The following is a 20,617-nucleotide window of genomic DNA, read 5'->3' on the forward strand; positions in this document are numbered from 1 at the left end:
AATGAAATCATCATTTAAAAACTGCATTTTGTATTTACTCGGTCATCTTTGTATAGTATCGAAATTTGTGTGATGTTTGAGACGTGTAAGTGTGACAAATATACAAAAATAAGCAATCAGGCAAATACTTTTTTGCAGCTCTGTATAGTTCTGAAGGGATAACAGCTGATGCTGAAATAGGGTCTGGCTGTGCTTTCATGTTATACCAACTTGTACCACAAGATGGTGCAGTGAGTGATCCACACAAGTGTTTACAAACATATTCTTATTTCCTCTCATAGTCAAGGCTAAAAACAGTTAAATCCTGCCCCCTGGTGATAATCTTTTAGTTCAGAGGATCATTACAAAAAAAAGAACACTCAAAAAACATCTTGCTTACTCTGCAATACCTCCTTTTTTATTCAGGCTGGGATGCTGAGCTGGACTGGAAGGATGTGCTGTCAGGAGGTGAGAAGCAGAGGATGGGCATGGCCCGCATGTTCTACCACAGGTAAGGAGAAATAACTTACGGGTTAACATTTCTTAGCGTGTAGCCCATTGGCTGTTTTCACAGAAGGAGTTACTGCTAAAAATTCGAATGCTGAAGAGTAAACTAAAGTGTGTTTTTTCAACGTTTACATATTTGCACATAATAACTCTATAAATGGTGGATGCTCATAATGAATGTGGCCAAATAATGAGATCAGTATATATGCAGGTAATGCCTGTGAGGCAAATTGCAGGTTTTAAATGGGTTTTTTGTTTTGTTTTTTTGCTTTTGCTTTTGGACTAATAGAGAGGACTTCATTATGACTATCACAGGCACACAGCTATGGCTGTGAGCTCAGAGGCCACACCCTCTTGTTTTCAAATCATGTGTTTGCAAATGGCAGCCAATCACAGGAAAGCTGCCCTAAAAAAAGAAGCTAAGACAGCTTGGTTCAGAGGATAAAGTGAGCTCCACTGAAGCCTAGTACAAGATAACATAGGCTTACTTTGAACTTGGACTCATGATAAGCTACTCTAGAAGTAGCCCCTTTAAAACTATAGTTCATCTGCTGTAACAGTTTGATCTTGTTTATGGGTTATATCATAACCAATCCGTTTGCATGGAGTGGATGCATGGCACCAACTTAAAACCATTTCCCCTGTCTGTCAGGCCTAAATACGCCCTGTTGGATGAGTGCACCAGCGCTGTGAGCATTGACGTGGAAGGAAAGATTTTCCAGGCCGCCAAGGATGCCGGCATCTCCCTGCTCTCCATCACACACAGACCCTCCCTGTGGTAAGCCTCGTCACACTGGGGGAATATTTTGGTCCATAAATACTAATGTAGTTGGTGGCAGACAAGCTTCTTCAGAGTGTAGTAGGGAGCAAATCTTTTCTTTGTTTCTAATCCTTCTTCCCCACCTCCAGGAAGTACCACACCCACCTGCTGCAGTTTGACGGGGAAGGAGGCTGGCGCTTTGAGCAGCTGGACACGGCAACGCGCCTCTCCCTCACCGAGGAGAAGCAGCGGCTGGAGGCCCAGCTGGCCGGCATTCCCGAGATGCAGAATCGCCTCAACGAGCTCTGTAAGATCCTCGGAGACGACTCTGTCCTAAAAACAGCTGAGGAGTGATGGGGGAGGTGTGAGAAGAGGCCCAAGGGGGTAAAGGAGGATTGAGCGAGGAGAAAAGAAGAAGCTGGGGGCGGTGGAGGAGGAGGAGATGCGAGGCAATGAAAAGGCAAAGAAATCCGTTTGTTAGTACGAATTTTTTTCCCGTTTTTTTTTCTTTCGCCCTGAGCCTCTCGGTAAAGCAGGGGAGCTCTTAATGGCAGGTTTGCCTCTGAGCTCTCCCTTCTCTCCCCTCTCTGTCTTTTCACCCTCTCCTTTGCCCTGCTCCAGTCTGAGAGGCAGGGGAGAGTGAAGTGCATTCGCAAGTATTCCTGCTGCTTGTAATGCACACTGTTTGCTTCCACTGCTCAAAGTGGCGTGGCTGATACACCCAAATTAACCAAGACGATGAATTTGTTTGTTTTGTAGCACTTTATTCTGCTTTCAGAGGTGTGCGTGTCATGGTGGCTCTGGGAGCTGCTATTTAGCTGGAAAACCTTTTAAAGGTTAGAGCCACTCTGATGTCCAAAGCAGTATTCCAGTTTAGCAGCAGATTTTAGTTTTCCCGAATGTAATGTGACCCTTTTTTTTTTTTGCAGAGCCACAGTACAATCTGTTTCTTTATACCGCACGTTAGCTTTGTTAGGTTGCACGTCCATGAACCACTGGTACAGGCTCAGATGCCGACTCTATTATTAGAACGATTAGTGACGCAGGTCTGACTCCAGAACTATAAGTTTCTGGTTTATTGAACAAATACAATGAGATAAAGAGGTCCAGTGAGGAAGGGCAAGCTCATCCTGCTCGGAGAGGGTTTTTTTAGCAGATGAGTGCACACACACACAAAAGGATATCAAATTAGAGGAAAAACAATAACAGTAATTAGTAGTGACCATATAAAGCTCTGGAAATCTGCTGGAGAGGCGCACGCTAGTCATTGTAGATAGTAGATAGTTCATGATTTGGTGTTTTGACAATGTGGAGTTCTGTTTAAGGCAAGTCGTTTCATACTCCATAGACAGCATTCATATTTGCCAATCAGTGAAAGGATGACTTTGTGTGTTTAAATACTCTACCATGTTCCAGAATATTCTCCACGTTACAGCTGTTTAAAATTATTAAGTTATAATAGATAATAGGTTGTTTTACACGTGAAGTTGCTGGTAACAAAGATGGAAAGTTGTGATACTGTTAAAATAATGTTTTCCTGCGTGGTGACGGTAACTTGCGATTACAGCTGCTTTTACATATGTAGTCTCTTTACGCGGTTCGAACCTGGAATGCTCCTGTTTGATATGGTTCACGAGACGCAAACAGGACTGCCTTTGCTTTTCAGATTGGGCTGAGTTAAAGGGGACCAATTACGGTTATTCTGATGTTCTAATAATATTTTTACTCTAGCGTAGCTTTGCATGATTCACAGTTCAAAATAATCCTTTTTTCAACCTGAAAAGCTGTTCAAGCTTCTTTCTCTTAAAGGCCACCCGACCTTTGAGCCAACTTTACTCTGATTGGCTGCCCCTCACACGCAAGCCTGAACAGCAGGTGGGTGGGGCTTTAGTGCCTGAGATTACTCTATAAGGATATCCTCATTCTGGAAAAGGTAACAACCACCTAGCTCTCCTTTGGCTCATATAGATCAGTAGAAGAGCTTTTGGCTGACAGGGATTGTTTGCACATATTAGAAACTTTGGTCATGTTCAGTATGAGCCTCCCTCATGTTTTAATGGTGTGGCAGAAAATCTGTAAATGTAATTTTTATTTGTGACACATTATGTTAATTAAAACAGGAGAAACACTGGACTTCTCTGTGAAACTGTTGCACTGTGCTGGATATAAGCCTCTAACAGTGCCAGTTTCATGCCTGACTAACTAGCACAATCTAATGATACCAAGCCATTTCTCTGATTATGATACCACTATATTGTTAAAATGCCTCTGTTTGGTTAACATTCCACCATATGTGTGTTCAGAGCCTCAGAGCATGGACAATCAGGTACGTCATCAACAAGTGCACTGCTGTATTTCCGTCTACACAAGGACTTCTTAGAATCCTCAGACAAAAATGGCTAAATGACTTCTAAGCAAGCAGCCATTAATCTAATCTTTTATGGAACCTTTAATGTATATTGTTGGGTTTGCATGCCAGGATTTGCCTGAGCCCCAGCTGCGTCCCTACCATGCTTACATGCCAGCAACGAAACCTCCCCTCTTGGCTTTTAGGGAACAGTTTAAGAAAAGAACTTCAGAGCATTTAGATGCAGCGCTGCTCTGCTCAGGGTGAGAGCTGCCAGGTTTCTGTCGGACAAACCCCCCCAAACCCCAAAGAAATGTGACTGGAAAGCAAAAACGGATTTTGAAGATTTGAGTCACTTCTTTTCTTTAATGTCTAAAGGTCCTATCTGGGATGTTCTCTCTATTAAAGAGACTGTTTTCTTCTGGTACGTGAGAGAGAGCATCACGGGAATCACCACAGCCTTGCAAAAACAGCAAAATGGCATACGTTTCTGACCCGAAACACGATCGTTTTGTTCAGTCGGACTCTGTTGACAGGAAGGCGCACGATCCGCTGAATGACACAAGAGTCTGCCGAGTAAAACTGGAACAAGGTCGGCTCAAAGAAGTGCCTGACATTTTCACAGGCATGGCGAGACGATAAATCCAGTATTTCATCTTGAATGGGCAGGAGAAGAAATGATGAGGTGTCTTCTTCTTCTTTTGTCAGATTTTTATTTTATTTATTTTGGTTTTCTTTGCTTCATTATCGTCCAATCATCCTGCAAAACTGAACCTAACTGAGGCTAAAACCCACTCTTTTACTGTTGAGTGGAGTAATTCATTGATGACAACGCATGATAGGGGACAGGATAGTGAATATTGGTATCAGCTGGACGTAAAATTCACCTGCTGGTAACTAGCAACACAGAGAAGGCAATAATCTGACAGTGTAGTGGTCACAGCTTGTTTCTACTGCCCCCAAGTGGCCAAAAAAGTTAAAGCAGCTCCAGTGTTTGTGGTAGCGTTGGTCCTGGTCTAACTATGAACAGTGGCGGTCCTAGCCTGTTTGGCGCCCTGGGCGAACACTCCCTCTGCCCCCCCCACACACACACACACACACACACACACACACACAAACATGTTAGGGATTGTACATTAACATAAAACTGTTGTCCACACACACATATGAAGAGAGAGAGAGATGCATAGTATGCAAACGGCTACTAAACAGCCATCATAATTCGTCATACAATGAGAACAGGACAAATCAACAACTGACAATAATTAATTAATATTAAAATCTGTAACATAATGTATTGTTTGGAGTTTAGTCTGTTACTGTTACTATTTTTACCATTTCTTCTTGGGGCAACTGTAACCCACATTATTTCCTTAGGGATTAATAAAGTATTCTGATTCTGATTGTTTCAGGATGACCTGCCATTATCCAATGACACATCTGTTTACCTGTATCATTTGTTCGTTTCTCCTCCTCTTCTTTTCTCTTTTTTCTAAACTGAGCACCTGATGGCTTTGAACTTTTCTTGTCCATCTTCCATTGGTTTTAATTTTGCACTCCAGTATGAACACCCATCCCTCAACCAGAGGATCACCACAACATAACCTAATAGACCTACACCTTAGTTCACAGATTAACTTTGTCTAGGGTGTATTTCTGGGATTTCACACAACCCAGGATTCAAATCATGAATACATAATGGGCTTGGATTTACAACATTATGAATGAAATGTGCTCTATTTGGAAGCAGCAGGTCTCCCTCCCCTTTCGACGGGTTATGTGTGAGACTTTAAATCATCAAACTGTAAATTATAAATTTTAAATTGTTATTGATCCCTTTACCCCGAGTCCTAAAGTGTATATTTATTTTCTTACTCTACTATATTTATTGTTCGTTTATTTGCACTGCTGTAACTGGAGCCTCGTCGTCTCGTCTCTCTATATACTGGACTGTATGTAGCGGAGACGACAAAGTTTACTTTGACTTCAGCAGCGCGCAGGCGCACCGAGGGCTCTCACGTAATGTCCGGTGTTTTCGTGTTTGTTGTTTTGTTTTTATTTTGTTTTATTTTGCGAGTTGGTTATTAGATGCTGCTCCAGCCAGCCAGAGAATCCCCCGCCGCCCCGCCCTCTCCTCCCTGTGCCGCAAGCAGCAGGCGCACCTCGCAAGCGGAGGGCGCCCTTACTCCCAGCAAATGGGCGATAGAAAACCGATCGGTCCCTATGACATTCCCAATATGCGCTGGCTGCCGTCGGGGCAGCATGAGTACGAGCATTTTTTAAAAAAAAAAATTTTTTTGCCGATGCCTGTGATGCCGCCCCCCATCACGATGCCGCCCCGAGCAACCGCCCGTGTCGCCCGTATCTAAAACCGCTACTGACACCAACAAACAAAAGATTCAAAAACATTTAAGAAAGAGAAATAAATGAAAACGGAAGATTTGTAAAATAAATAAATAAATAAATAAAATAAAATAAAATAAAGTAGACTGATATTGGTTGTTATTAAACCAACATTTAAAAACAGGAAAGTATCTGATATATGAAGCTAAAATTTACAGCAACCATTATAAATGTTCAACTTTTCTACTGTGAACAGTTGAGCAGAAGGTTTGGTTTTAAGACAGAATGATCACTATATCAAATTATAAAATAGAAGTACTGATGAGCAGAGTACACATATACTACAATTTTTTAAATATGTGGTTGACATCAAGAAAAGACAACAAAAGTCAACTTGTTTTAATTTTAATTTTTATTATTTCATTATAGTGCCAATTAACTAAGAAGTCTCCTGAAGGTGTTTTGAACTGTAAGGTGGAGGGCCTGTAGGACCTCTACCTTACAGTTCAAAACACCTTCTTTAGAAAATTCCAGCAATCAAATGATCCCCTATGAGCAAGCACTTGGCGACAGTGGGGAGGAAAAACTGCCATAAAAAGCAGAAACCTCCAGCAGAACCAGACTCATGTAGGGGCAGCCATCTGCTGCGGCTGGCTGGGTACGATGGTGTTACGGCTGCGGCCATATGACCACTGTGTGCTGTCTTGTTCTGTCTCTCTACTGTGTTCTAGACTCTTTGCAGGTCCATCCTCTAATGAAGAGTAGCGAGCGGCTGATTGGCCCGTGGAGCACGTGCCCACGTTCAAAAGCCGCTCTGACAGTTCCGGAGAGAGAGAGAGAGAGAGAAGCGAGCAAGCGGTTTGACAGCCGACGCGGTCCTGGCCCTGGTTTCCAGCTTTTACCTTTTGTTGTGTATTTGTGTGAGCGTGTTCAGTGAGAGCAGCTCCTAGTGGGTTAACTTAGTGCTTAGGCACTTGTAGGCTGAAGCAGAAGGGGTGAGCCGCCTTTTTCTTTGAACAGTTTTCTCCTGTTTTCCGGGTTAGGGAGGTTAGTATTGTCATTTGTTTGTTTTATTTCTTTCATAGGGTTTAGTTAGTTTTCTCCGGTGGGATTTAGTTGGTTTTGTTTATTGTTTTGGCCTGGGTTCACCCTGGAGCTATGCTTCATCACCTTTAATAAAATCACTTTTTTACTCACAACTGGTTTTGGATGTTTGGCTTGGGAACCAGGGCGGGTATTTGTCTCTCTCTCTTCCAACCTTTATGTGCGTCTCCACCCGCCTAGACTGGGGGCGCAACATAAATGGGGGCTCGTCCCTTTTTGTTCGTGTGATTGGTTCGCTTCCTTTTCGCTTTTGCGGTGGGGGAAGAGTCATTGAGGGTGTGTGGGTGACGGAGAGTTTCATTCGTCTATCGTTAGGCGCGTGTTTTGCGGCCCTTTAGTGAGCGGATGCTGTTAGTTGTCTGCAAGGTTGTGTTTTTCTTTTTTGCTTTGCTCGTGATGTCGTTTGACATGGATGATTTTGCACAACAGCCCTCCATTGAGAAGTTGGAGCGGTGCACAAAAGCGGATTTGCTATTAGTGGCTAATTTATTCAATGTGGATGTTCCGTTGAATTCTAAGAAGGCGGAAATTAAACAGTGTTTGGTGGACAAACTGGTGGACAGGGGAGTGTTTGGGAGGATGAAAACTTCGCCGGGTGGGTCTGGGAGTTTGGAGACGGCGGTGGGGGCGGAAGCTGCTGGGGCCGTCCCGAAACCTTCCAAGGGGCGAATGACGTCGGGGGCGGAGGCTCCTGTCGCCGTTCAGTCTCCTACATTTGACCCGATTAGCCAGGTTGCGGCGGGTTTGGTGACGGAGGATCTTAAGCTTGCCCTTCGCTTGAAGGAGGTGGAGCTGGAGGCTAAGGCTAAGGAAGTTGAGCTCATGCATCTTCGCATACGAGCTATGGAGCTGGATCCTTCTCGAGCGAGAGACGCTACTCCCGTCCCTGTGAGTACACTCCCCGACACTTCCACTGTTGACCAGTTTAACGCTAGCAAGCAAATTGTTTTGGTACCTCCTTTTAGGGAGGGGGAGGTTGATTCGTGTTCACTGCTTTTGAGCGCATCGCAACCACTTTAAAATGGCCAAAGGATGTCTGGAGTCTGTTGTTGCAATGCAAATTAGTAGGAAGAGCGCAGGAGGTTTGTGCGAGTCTTTCCATTGCTGACAGTCTGGATTATGAGGTTGTCAAATCCACTATTTTGCGGGCTTATGAGTTAGTCCCGGAGGCTTACCGGCAAAAGTTTCGTGCCTGTAGCAAGTCCGACAGACAAACATTTGTGGAGTTTGCACGTGAGAAAGCGGTCTTATTTGATAAGTGGCTGGCTGCCAGTAAAGTAAAGAACTTTACCGAGCTGAAGGAGTTGATCCTGTTGGAGGAGTTTAAGACATGTCTCCCTGAAAGTATTGTGGTGTACCTTAATGAACAGAAGGTGGAGTTACTGTCTAAAGCCGCTGTTCTTGCCGATGAATTTGTGTTAACCCATCGCGCATCACTCTCGACAGCACGCCGTGAGTGCGTTTCCCCGACTCAGCATGCCAAAAGTTATAGGGTTTCTCCTAAGCGACAGACGCGTTCTGCTGCTATTCCTGTGTCAGACCGCAAATGTTTCTATTGTCATGAAATCGGTCACCTTGTCGCTGCTTGTCCATCACTACAGCGCAAGGAGCAGGCTCACACGGTAAGGAAGCCGAAAAGTGTTGGTTTCGTTCGTTCTATGTCTGCTTCCACTTCACCTGACAATGAAGTGAGAAGTGACAGCTTTGATGACAGCTACCGTCCTTTTGTGTCGGAAGGATTTGTTTCTCTGAACGGCAAGGAGGAGGATCGGGTGCCGATCACGATTCTGCGTGACACCGGAGCCGCGCAGACACTTATTTTGAGGGGTATTTTGCCTTTTTCTGATTTCTCTTTTTGTGGTTCGGATGCTCTTGTCTGGGGAGTGAAAATGGATGTGTTGCGAGTACCGCTACACAAGGTGTTTCTCCAATCGCCGCTCGTTTCGGGTCCGGTAACGGTTGGAGTGCGCGATTATCTGCCAGTGCCCGGTGTTGCGATGATTTTGGGGAATGATTTAGCAAATGGGAAAGTGTTTTTCACCCCGAGAGTGGTTGAGGATCCTGTGCCTGATACTTTGATATCTGACCCTGCTGCGGAGTGCTCCCACTCTGTTTTTCCTGCCTGCGCAGTAACTCGCGCGCACAAGCGCAGGTATGGCGACGTTGATTTGTCGGATTCTTTTCTCTGCGCTGGTGGTGAGCCGGAGCCTGAATCTAAACCCTGTGACCCGCTAATGGGCGACTCGGAGGCGATGCTGTCTGCTAGCCCATCTGTGACATCTCAACTGCCTTCCGGAGTTAACAAAAAGGATTTTGTTTTGGCACAACACAGTGACCCGACTCTGGTGGGTTGTTTTTCAGCTGCCCACTCTAGTGACCAGTACCCTCGTGTTTATAGTGTTGAGGATGATGTGTTGATGCGTACCTGGTATCCGCCTGCAGCTGGTGATCTGGGTTGGAATGTGTCTAAGCAGGTTCTGGTGCCTCAACAGTACCGGCACAAAGTTCTTAGTCTTGCCCATGACAATTTTTCTGGACATTTAGGTATTAGGAAAACCTACCACCGCATTCTGCGCCATTTCTTTTGGCCAGGACTGAAGAGTGACGTTGCTAAGTATTGTCGTTCTTGCCACACCTGTCAGATTAGCGGTAAGCCTAACCAAGTCATTCCACCCGCTCCATTACACCCCATCCCAGTTTTAGGGGAACCTTTTGAACACATACTCATCGACTGTGTTGGTCCACTCCCTAAAACAAAATCGGGCCACCAGTACCTCTTGACTTTGATGTGTGTTGCTACACGTTTTCCCGAGGCAATTCCATTGCGCACCCTTAAAGTTAAATCAGTGGTTAAAGCGTTAGTGAACTTCTTTTCCACTTTCGGGTTGCCAAAGGTTGTCCAAACCGACCAAGGCTCTAATTTCATGTCTAAGATTTTTGCTCAAGTTTTGCAGTCGCTCGGTGTTAAACATCAAAAATCCAGTGCCTACCATCCAGAGTCTCAAGGGGCACTTGAGCGGTTTCACCAGACCTTGAAATCCATGATGCGAAAATTCTGCCTTGAGTCTGGAAAGGAGTGGGATGAGGGGTTGCCGCTGCTCCTTTTAGCGGTGAGGGAAAGCGTGCAGGAGTCACTAGGATTTAGCCCTGCTGAGCTGGTGTTCGGTCACACAGTGCGTGGCCCGTTGCTTCTACTCAAGGAGAATTTTCTGTCCGACACAGACGCTCCTAAGGTAAATGTGTTGGACTATGTTAGCTCTTTTAGAGAGCGTTTGCATAAAGCATGTGCAATCGCACGCGATGCTCTCGTTGCAGCGCAGGGTAAGATGAAGAGGAAGTTTGATAAGAAAGCTGTGCAAAGGAAATTCGAGGTTGGTGATAAAGTGTTAACACTTCTACCGGTCCCTGGTCCTTCTCTCCAGGCAAAGTTCAGTGGTCCGTATACGGTGCAGGCAAAGTTGAGTGACACGGATTATGTCATCGACACCCCAGAGCGAAGGAAAAAATGTCGTGTGTGTCATATTAATATGATGAAGCCCTACTTTGCTGGTGGTGTGTCAACAGTTGCGACTGTGGGGGTGCCAGGTTTAGAAGCCCGGTATGACCCCGTAAATGATGATTTAGTTTTCGGTTGTGCGGAGGGCTGCGCACGTCTTAGAAACTCTGAAATCCTAAGTGACCTCAGGTCCCATCTAAAAGATCTAGATGATGATGTTCAAGATGATGTGTGTCAGTTGATTGAGAATCATCTTGATCTTTTCTCGGACACTCCATCCTGTACTACCGTGCTGGAGCATGACATCGATGTGGGGGGCCATCCTCCAATCAAGCAGCATGCCTACCGGGTGAATCCCACTAAACGTGCTCTTTTCCAGACAGAGGTCTCTTATCTGTTGGAGAATGGTCTTGCTGTTCCTAGCTCTAGCGCGTGGAGTTCCCCGTGTCTCCTAGTGCCTAAAGCGGACAAGACCCCACGGTTTTGTACAGATTTTCGGAAGGTGAACAGCGTGACCAAGCCTGACTCATATCCTCTTCCCAGAATGGAAGATTGTGTTGATAGGGTCGGTTCTGCGAAGTTTGTCACTAAGCTGGACTTGTTAAAGGGCTATTGGCAAGTTCCTCTAACATCACGTGCAGCCGAAATCTCTGCTTTTGTCACTCCTGACCATTTTCTGCAGTACACTGTCATGCCTTTCGGGTTGCGCAACGCCCCCGCCACATTCCAACGACTCATGAACATTGTGTTGGGAAGCGTTCGCAAGTGTGAAGTGTACCTAGATGATATTGTCGCTCACTCAGACACCTGGTCAGAGCATATAGAAACACTCACTGACGTGTTCCATCGCTTGGGAAGGGCATCCCTTACCCTCAATCTCGCCAAGTGTGATTTCGGTAAAGCCATGGTGACATATCTGGGGAAGCAGGTGGGTCAGGGCCAAGTGCGCCCTCTTCTGGCCAAAATCCAAGCCATACTGGACTTCCCTGCCCCTCGTACTAGGCGTGAGCTCCGCCGTTTTCTCGGCATGGTGGGCTACTACCGGGGTTTCTGCCGAAATTTCGCGGAAGTGGTCGCACCCCTCACTGGCCTCACTAGTGTATTGAAACCTTTTGTGTGGTCTTCTGTGTGTCAGAGTGCGTTCCTGGCTGTTAAAGCGCTCCTGTGCAGTGCGCCAGTGCTGGCTGCCCCTGATTTTGCGCGCCCTTTTAAATTGGAGGTGGATGCCAGTGCAAACGGAGCAGGTGCTGTACTGCTACAGGAAGACCAACATGGTGTGGATCACCCAATCGGCTATTTCTCAAAAAAATTCAATGTCCATCAGCGAAGGTATAGCACGATTGAAAAAGAGGCCCTTTCTCTGCTGTTCGCATTGCAGCATTTTGAGGTGTATGTCGGTTCCAGCCCCTCGCCTGTGATCGTCTATACCGACCACAACCCCCTGGTGTTCCTAATGCGTATGCAGAACTCGAACCAAAGGCTTATGAGATGGTCTCTTCTGGTGCAGGATTTCAATTTGGACATCCGCCATAAAAAGGGGACAGAGAATGTGTTGGCGGATGCACTGTCCCGTACCTTCCTTTAAACGTGAATGTCAAAACATCTACAAGGGCGATGTCTTTGATTTTGGGAAGGGGGGTGTTACGGCTGCGGCCATATGACCACTGTGTGCTGTCTTGTTCTGTCTCTCTACTGTGTTCTAGACTCTTTGCAGGTCCATCCTCTAATGAAGAGTAGCGGCGGCTGATTGGCCCGTGGAGCACGTGCCCACGTTCAAAAGCCGCTCTGACAGTTCCGGAGAGAGAGAGAGAGAAGCGAAGCAAGCGGTTTTGACAGCCGACGCGGTCCTGGCCTGGTTTCCAGCTTTTACCTTTTGTTGTGTATTTGTGTGAGCGTGTTCAGTGAGAGCAGCTCCTAGTGGGTTAACTTAGTGCTTAGGCACTTGTAGGCTGAAGCAGAAGGGGTGAGCCGCCTTTTTCTTTGAACAGTTTTCTCCTGTTTTCCGGGTTAGGGAGCGAGGGTTAGTATTGTCATTTGTTTGTTTTATTTCTTTCATAGGGTTTAGTTAGTTTTCTCCGGTGGGATTTAGTTGGTTTTGTTTATTGTTTTGGCCTGGGTTCACCCTGGAGCTATGCTTCATCACCTTTAATAAAATCACTTTTTTTACTCACAACTGGTTTTTGGATGTTTGGCTTGGGAACCAGGGCGGGTATTTGTCTCTCTCTCTTCCAACCTTTATGTGCGCCTCCACCCGCCTAGACTGGGGGCGTAACAGATGGAAAACACAAAGGAAACACAGTGAAGATATAATAGTTTTTTTAGGAAAACTATTAGGGCCAATTGCATTTGATTAAGTTCTGATTTGATGCTATGACGATTTGATTCAAGTCAGTTTTTGGATAATTTCTGCTTCAAGATTTTGAGAGAAGCAAGGCAGTGGAAAAGTCAAGCTCTTTAGTCATCGCTGCCCTTAAAACAGCATCTGAAGGGTTTCATAATGGCTCTTCCCACTGCTGAAAAGAACCTGGCAATTCTGGACTTTTGTCGAGGACTTGTGAGGACACCCAAATTGATTTTCAAGTGCTTTAAAATAGCCTCGTCAAATGAACTATCACATGCTAAAGCAGCATTCATGACCTGTTCTGGGGAGCCAAACTCCTTGATGAGTCCTTTAAGCAATTTTTTGGTCAACTGACTCACATTCTTGTCCAGATTAGGGTTAGGGTTAGGGTTAGTTACAGACCCCTCACTGCTGATTTCAGGTTGCACCAAGTTCTTGAGATGGTCAGCAATGTCTTTGAATTTTTCGTTAGGGATTGAAGCCAAAGGCTTTTTTAGGCTCTTTTTGTACTGAACCAAGAGACTAGCTATAATTTGGAAGACAAGCTCGTCTGACACGTCTGAGAGCTTTTCCTCAGACTTTTCCGAGGGTTTCTCCTCAGACTTTTCCGAGGGTTTCTCCTCAGACTTTTCCGAGGGTTTCTCCTCAGACTTTTCCGAGGATTTCTCCTCAGACTTTTCCGAGGATTTCTCCTCAGACTTTTCCGAGGGTTTCTCCTCAGACTTTTCCGAGGGTTTCTCCTCAGACTTTTCTGAGGGTTTCTCCTCAGACTTTTCCGAGGGTATGTCCTCAAGCTTTTTGGAGAATCTGTCCTCTGACTTTCCAGACATTTCCTCCTCCATCCTCTTGAGAACTGGTGTTGAACTTGAACGAGAGGATGTTGAGCTTTTCTCTGGTGACTTGACCTGCTTTTCCAGAGACGCTGGTCTAGAAGGACAGGGTTTTGTAGATTCTCTGCCACTTTTTTGAAAATAGTCTGATTCTGTGTCTTTTGCCCGTGTCTGTCCTTTTGCATTGACCTTTTGGATATATTGGACAGCATCAGACACTTTTTCGCTCTGAACAATTTCATCTATTGTTTCATCATCAACCAAAAGCAGAATCTTCTGCAAAAACTTTCCAATTGCATCTTCTATGATTACATAGAGGACTTCAGGAGAAAAATAAACTCTCGATTCAGCTACTGGCTGTGGTGTCCTGGAGATGACAGAGTCTGATAGACTTCTACCCATAAAAGTTGTGGGAATTTGGTATACACGACTTTTCATTAAATGGTCGTACATTTTCTCTGTCAATTCTCTTGAGAAATTTTTCACTTTCTCACTTATTTTAATGTTTTCGAGCCTTTCTTGGATAATGTCATGTTCTTTCTCTTTTGTGAACTCGCTGTATATGTCACTAATGTTAGATTTGATGACATTAAAGCTAGTCGGAGTAGAAGATTTTATCATGCTTTCCAGAGTAGATGAGCTTCTAGAAGGGGCACGGACAGACATGCTAGAATTTGAACGAGGAGTTTCGCATGCTGAACCTGGGAGGTTGAAACTCATACTGTCGTGGGAACCTGTTCTCTCAGTTTCAGGGGAGTGGGTTACCTTTGACAGACTAATAAAATAATTTTTGCTCTTCTTCACTGTTGTTTTCAGCTCCCCCTTCATCTTTTGAAAATGTTTTCCTGCAAACTTGGAAAAATGCAGTTTGCGGGATTTTTGTGGTGCGGAAGGAGCACGTGAGGTAAAAAACTCTCTCACTTTATCAAAGATGATTCCCACATTGGCTCTAGATTGGGGTGAGGTACATTTCTCACTGTGGCAAGAATAATCAGTGTCAGAACACTGGAGATTGTCAAGTATAATATTGACAATGTCATCTACAATTTCTTCTTTTCGGTCTTAGGTGTAATACTTTCTGCCTGCCTTTCAACTTCTGCACATTCCCCACTTTCTGAACTTTCTCTCTTTTCTAAAAGTTTCTCTATTTTAGCGGGTGGCTCACTTTCCATATCTCTGTCATCATCCGATAATTCATCATCTGTAAAATCAGAATCTTGAATCCATTTGGTCAGAATCTCACTAACCTCCAGGGTGGCCAATTCAGCTGAGATGCCGGACTCAATGCTGTCTTTGCTGGATTCAGATTTACTTGAATCGCTTTCCTTTCCCATGCACGAGCATTTCAGTTTACTTGCGTATCTTTTCAAGCATGAGAGTGCATGAGAAACCATGACACGCAGTTTTCTAATATTCAGAATTGCTCCACTGACGTAAACAGCGGGGTCTGGCGGTAAATTGGAGTTCTCTCTGACCAGGGTGACTATCAATTTGACCTTATTTGAAATCTCCTCCTCAACCATCTTTGTCAGCTTCTTAGCACTCTCACATATCTGCTTAGGGATGTTGAGCACGTTCGCAATAGCGGTTGAGATGGAGTCACCAAATGATGGATTTGTTTCTATATCTGCAGATGCATCGCTCTGAATGATGGGAAGAGCACGTCTCAAGATGTTGGCTGAGGTGATCTGTATAATTTCAGCAATCATATCAGCCAAAACTGCTTGAATATCAGAATCCCAAGCTCCATTTTCTATTAAAGTCCACTGTACATCAGAGAGCTTGTTGAAGGCGTTCTTAATAATCGGTAACAGCTCATCTGTTGATACGACCAGTGGGGTTTGAGTATTATAATCCTGTGTTGCACACATTGTTATTTCACACGGATTCTCTCTGTTAAAATCTTCCTGAAATGCTAAACTTTCTGAATTGAAAGAGCGTGGTAAGTTTGACATGTAACTACTGTCAAGGGGGTCTCTGGTAGTGATAACCTTTTGACTTAGCTTGGCTCCTATTTAAGGACTTTCCCAGATCAAAGGAAGACCACATTAAAGGACTTCTTTGACGTAACACATCAAAGACGTCTATGAGGTAAGCCGTTCGAATGCACGGGAATTCGCGCATGCGCAAACGCCCGCGGTAAGCTCGTAACTCGGGTGCGCATGGCAGAAGATCGCGCACGGAAATCCATTTTCTGTCAATGGCTGTGTCCCAATTCAGGGTCTGCACGCTTGAAGTACGCACACTACGCGTACTACGTACGGTGCGTACTACAAGTACGGGAAGTGCGGAAGTGAGAGGCTTGTGAAATGGGACGGTCTAGCCTTCATCGCGCTGTTCAGGTTGCCTAGCAACCATGATACTAACCGCGAGAAACGTTTCATACAGCATTGTTTGACAGAAATGAAGGAGAAAAAATGTTTTGTTGGTCATTCATTTTTGTCATGACATCACTTTGATTAGTTGAGACCACAGGACTGTAAAACATGATAGTTGGGCTTCATTTCTGTACTGAACAGTCATTTTAAGATTAGTTCGTAAATAATGATTAGCTAATGTTGTTCATGAGACTAAAGTCATCTCACTGTGGTAATGTTAATATAATATGGACAATATTATATGTATTGTCAGATATATATATGTGTATATATATATGTACATATCAGCTTGAACTCTGGGTCAAAGATGCAAGTAGCAGTTATTTATATTTCCTATCACCTTAAATCTTCAGTCAAAGACAAGTATCTCTGACAGTGTATATACAGATGTATTATATATAAGAGACAAACATTGTTCTTTTAATATGTTGGCATTACTAAATTTGGCTCAATGCTTACATATATGTGTAAAAAGAAAATGTACGAGCTGTGATAACTGTTTCTGATAGAATGAAGAGTAGACTGATATATTAAATATTCCTTTATTGGGTGAGAAAATCAGACCATGTCATAACTGCTTTAAGTCATACAGAATAGATATCAGAGCCTTAAACAGGCTGACTTCTGCTAAATGGGTCAAACTGGGCAGAAAGTACACAAACACAAAACATCCTTATAGAATATGATGTAACACTATAGATCAACTTACCTCAGAAAATATAAAGCATATAAAACCAAGTTACCGCTGAAAGTACAAACATCACTAATGTCACATAACTTTCCCGACATGTGGCCAACAGTAATGTTTTAATGTTCTTAAACATTCGCACATAAATAAGTGACATAATATTCAGTACTTACTTTTGACAGTTCACTCTTCGGCCGCTCCCTTCTGCCGACAAAAATTATCCACACCCACCGCCGCGCTATGAATTGTGGGATATATGGGACCACGAAGTGTCCACCGGACCACGCTTGATATTTGGGGAAATCGACGGCTATGGGCTCAAAATGTATGGGCTCAAAATGTGGTCATAAATATTCTGTACTTGTAAATCAGGATTTGTATGTGTAAAAAGAATTTGTGCGTGCGTAAAAAAGATTTGTATGTGTAAAAAGAATTTGTGCGTGCGTAAAAAAGATTTGTATGTGTAAAAAGAATTTTTACACATACAAAGCCGCAGGCGCACCGAGGGCTCTCGCGCTCAGTTTTCGTGTATAGAATTTCGAAAAAACATCGGTGCAAATTATAAGTCTGTATCATAATGTCCGGTGTTTTCGTGTTTGTTGTTTTGTTTTTATTTTGTTTTATTTTGCGAGTTGGTTATTAGATGCTGCTCCAGCCAGCCAGAGAATCCCCGCCGCCCGCCCTCTCCTCCCTGTGCCGCAAGCAGCAGGCGCACCTCGCAAACGGAGGGCGCCCTTACTCCCAGCAAATGGGCGATAGAAAACCGATCGGTCCCTATGACATTCCCAATATGCGCTGGCAGCATGAGTACGAGCATTTTTTTTTAATTATTTTTTTTTTTGCCGACGCCCGTGATGCCGCCCCCCATCACGATGCCGCCCCGAGCAACCGCCCGTGTCGCCCGTATCTAAAACCGCTACTGACTATGAACATTTCTCTGCATTGAATTTTTGGCTTGTGAATGAGACCTCATCATTTCTTCCAACCCCACGACACAGCAGGCCTCTGCAGTGGCTTACTGAACTGTTACTTGCTAGTGCAACCCCCCCCCACGAACCCCCTCCCAGACATTCTCACCCCATCGTTTATTAAGAGACTGAATGTAAGTGAGAGATTATGTATGAAGCAAGTTCTACGCCACTGGATCATACAAGTTTCTTCTTTGTTAACAGCTTGTCGTTTTATAATTGTGTTAATAGTGCATGCTATTTCATTTTACAAGAGCCACAATGTGGTGTTACATTTCAGATCTGCTGTACAGCGTGGTGTGTGAACTGGAATTATGGGAAAGGCCATTTTCATGTTATTCCATGGCAACAGGCAGCCAGATTTAATATTTTCAACACTGTCAAAAGCAGATGGATGACTATATGTAAGTTTGAGAATGATGTTGTACTTTTAGGGGATTTGTATTAGGCTGCCGTGTACCACAGACCAGCATGCATTGATTCTTCCTTAAATCCAGGGATTACTACGCTTTGGAATTATTACATAATTACGTTAAAGACGTAATTACCTCCCACACCTGTAGTTCTTTTGTATTTTCAGTAACAGTAGCCCAGGTCATCTTTTTTGGGATCTCATATGACACATGTGTAGGAGTCTGTGTATTTTAAACCTTAACAGCAAGAGAGCTTGAGCGACATTAAGGTCATCTGATCAAAAATCACTTTATGTTGAAAGATGAAGATGTATTTTCTTGTAAATAAAACGATGCAATGCAACCTCGGAAAAATGAACTTGCTTCTTTTCCAGCTTTTAAGTAAATGCTTGAGTTTAGCCCAGCTTTCAACACTGTTAAATAAATGATGATATTTGTACCACATGATGAGCTTTAGTAGTTCTTTAAATTTAGCAGAGGTCAGAGAATCATATAGGTTGGGCAATACTGGTCTTTTTGGAATTATGACAATGTGCAGGAATGCATGAAAAGACGATTTGGTTATTTTAACATCACATAATGTGTCCAGTACAGCAGTATCAATGCAACTGTCAGCAAATCAGTTCTGTTTTATTTATGTTTCACCAAATCGCCACACCTCAAGACGCTTTATATTGCAAGTAAAAGTGAAAGTAAAAAACCTACAATAATGTCGAGATCAATCAGTACTATGAGGCAGCACTTGGCAACAGTAGGAAAGAAAAACTCCCTTTTAACAGGAAGAAACCTCTGACAGAACCAGGCTCAGGGAGGGGCGGGGCCATCTGCTGTGACCGGTTGAGGATGAGGGGAGCAAGACAGAGATGAGGATTGATTATTCAAGACCTCGTATGTGACAAGAAGAATTTTAAAGTGAATTCTGGATTTAACAGGAAGCCAGTGAAGAGAAGCCGGTATGGGAGAAACATGCCATCTCATTCTTGTCCCTGTCAGTACTCGCTGCAGCATTTCGGATCAGCTGAAGGCTTTTCAGGGAGCTTTAAGGACATCCTGATAATAAAGAAATTACAGTATTCCAGCCAAGAAGTAATACTTGCACAAACTAGTTTTCTAGTTTCTGTGAGACAGGATGTTTCTAATTTTAGAGATATTGTGAAAATGTAATTATAGGCAATTATCGGCAATCACAGGCAGTAGAAAAGATGGATATATCCACTGTGACATCATCCACTGGTTAGTGGTTTTCAACAGTGCTATCATGGAATTTTATAACTGGACTTTACAGGAAAACAGCAGCTACCACATTCTCATGTGACTGGCATGTTGTTGGCCAATGAGAACCCTACTTTCTGAATAAATAATTACTGATCTTTTGTTCCTTCTAATATAGCTGTAAATGTGTATATATACCATACAGAATAATAGTCAGTGTATAAATATTGGCTAACTAGGATCACCCCCAAAGCTTCAGTGTCAGTCAGGCTCCAACAGAGGGTGCAGTGAGTGTCTGAATACAAACAGGAGAATCCCAGAGCTGAAGCTGTCCTATGAGTCAAACCAACACCCAGCTGATCTTTCAGACACCCCAGACATCTTACTTTGTCTTATTATCTTATAATGAACTGTCACGTTCAAACGTGCTACATAAATGGGAAATAATGAACTGTGTCATGTTTCCATGCTGCACAAGTACATAGTGAAAGGGGCTGTAGATGGACTAATGTAGCCAATAGAAAGTACATTACATATACAACCAAAGAATGCATTTACTAAAGAAAATGCAGCCTGAATGCTGATAGCTAAAAGGTTTGAGTTAATTTTTGTAATTGCTGAACACTTGTTGAAAAGCTGTTGAATGAGTTGAAATACACTGAATCATTCACCTGAAAGCCAAAGTGCAGAAGTGTTGAAAACTGGCGTTCACTCAGAAGAAGAAGTTCTTTCAAAGTTGGAAAGTTGCTGAACATCTTTCAAGTGTACATTAGAACAACTGACTAACGACAAAAAAATAGAATGAATATTGAAAGTTCATATTCTTTAAATCACTTGAAGAGTGGAATTATGTATTTTAAATGTCTAAACTCAAGAATCAGAACATTTGCAGAATATGTGCTCTGTGTGTGTAAAATAGTTTTTAATCTTTAACTGTTTTGTGGGATTAATTTCATTTCATTTATTTTATTTTTATTCACATATTACACAGACTGTGTGTGCAGACTGAACAGGCTCAGGCTGAAGCAGAGCAGCACCTGGCCTATTTTCAAGTATCATTAAGGTTACAGTGTGTAACATTTCACCATTACATGTCAGTAGATTGCAGATTGCAGTCAATTGAATTCACTTTTCTTTTCCCAGAACACCTACACTCCTCAGCAATGTCCACAATTACATGGGCATACTTAAAGAGAAGCAGCAGGAAGCACAAAGCTCCAAACTGCTCACCACTCAAGAAGTAGTGACAGA

The 20,617-nt window shown here is 43.6% G+C and overlaps 1 protein-coding gene across 2 annotated transcripts in view; it reads left to right on the plus strand.

The window, feature by feature from the left end:
* LOC116334951 (ATP-binding cassette sub-family D member 2) overlaps positions 1 to 20,617 on the plus strand; it is a 37,265-nt gene that overhangs the window by 16,424 nt on the left and 224 nt on the right. The window contains exons 8-10 of one of the 2 annotated variants that reach the window (XM_039600832.1): positions 406 to 490; positions 1,139 to 1,264; positions 1,396 to 1,553. In XM_039600832.1, the coding sequence (XP_039456766.1) occupies positions 406 to 490; positions 1,139 to 1,264; positions 1,396 to 1,553 (369 nt within the window). Of the gene's footprint in view, positions 1 to 405; positions 491 to 1,138; positions 1,265 to 1,395; positions 4,669 to 20,617 lie in introns of those variants that run through there. The other variant, XM_031758511.2, reaches the window with a different exon arrangement.

This window comes from Oreochromis aureus, linkage group 17 (assembly GCF_013358895.1).
Source record: "Oreochromis aureus strain Israel breed Guangdong linkage group 17, ZZ_aureus, whole genome shotgun sequence".
Classification (NCBI taxonomy): Eukaryota; Metazoa; Chordata; class Actinopteri; order Cichliformes; family Cichlidae; genus Oreochromis; species Oreochromis aureus.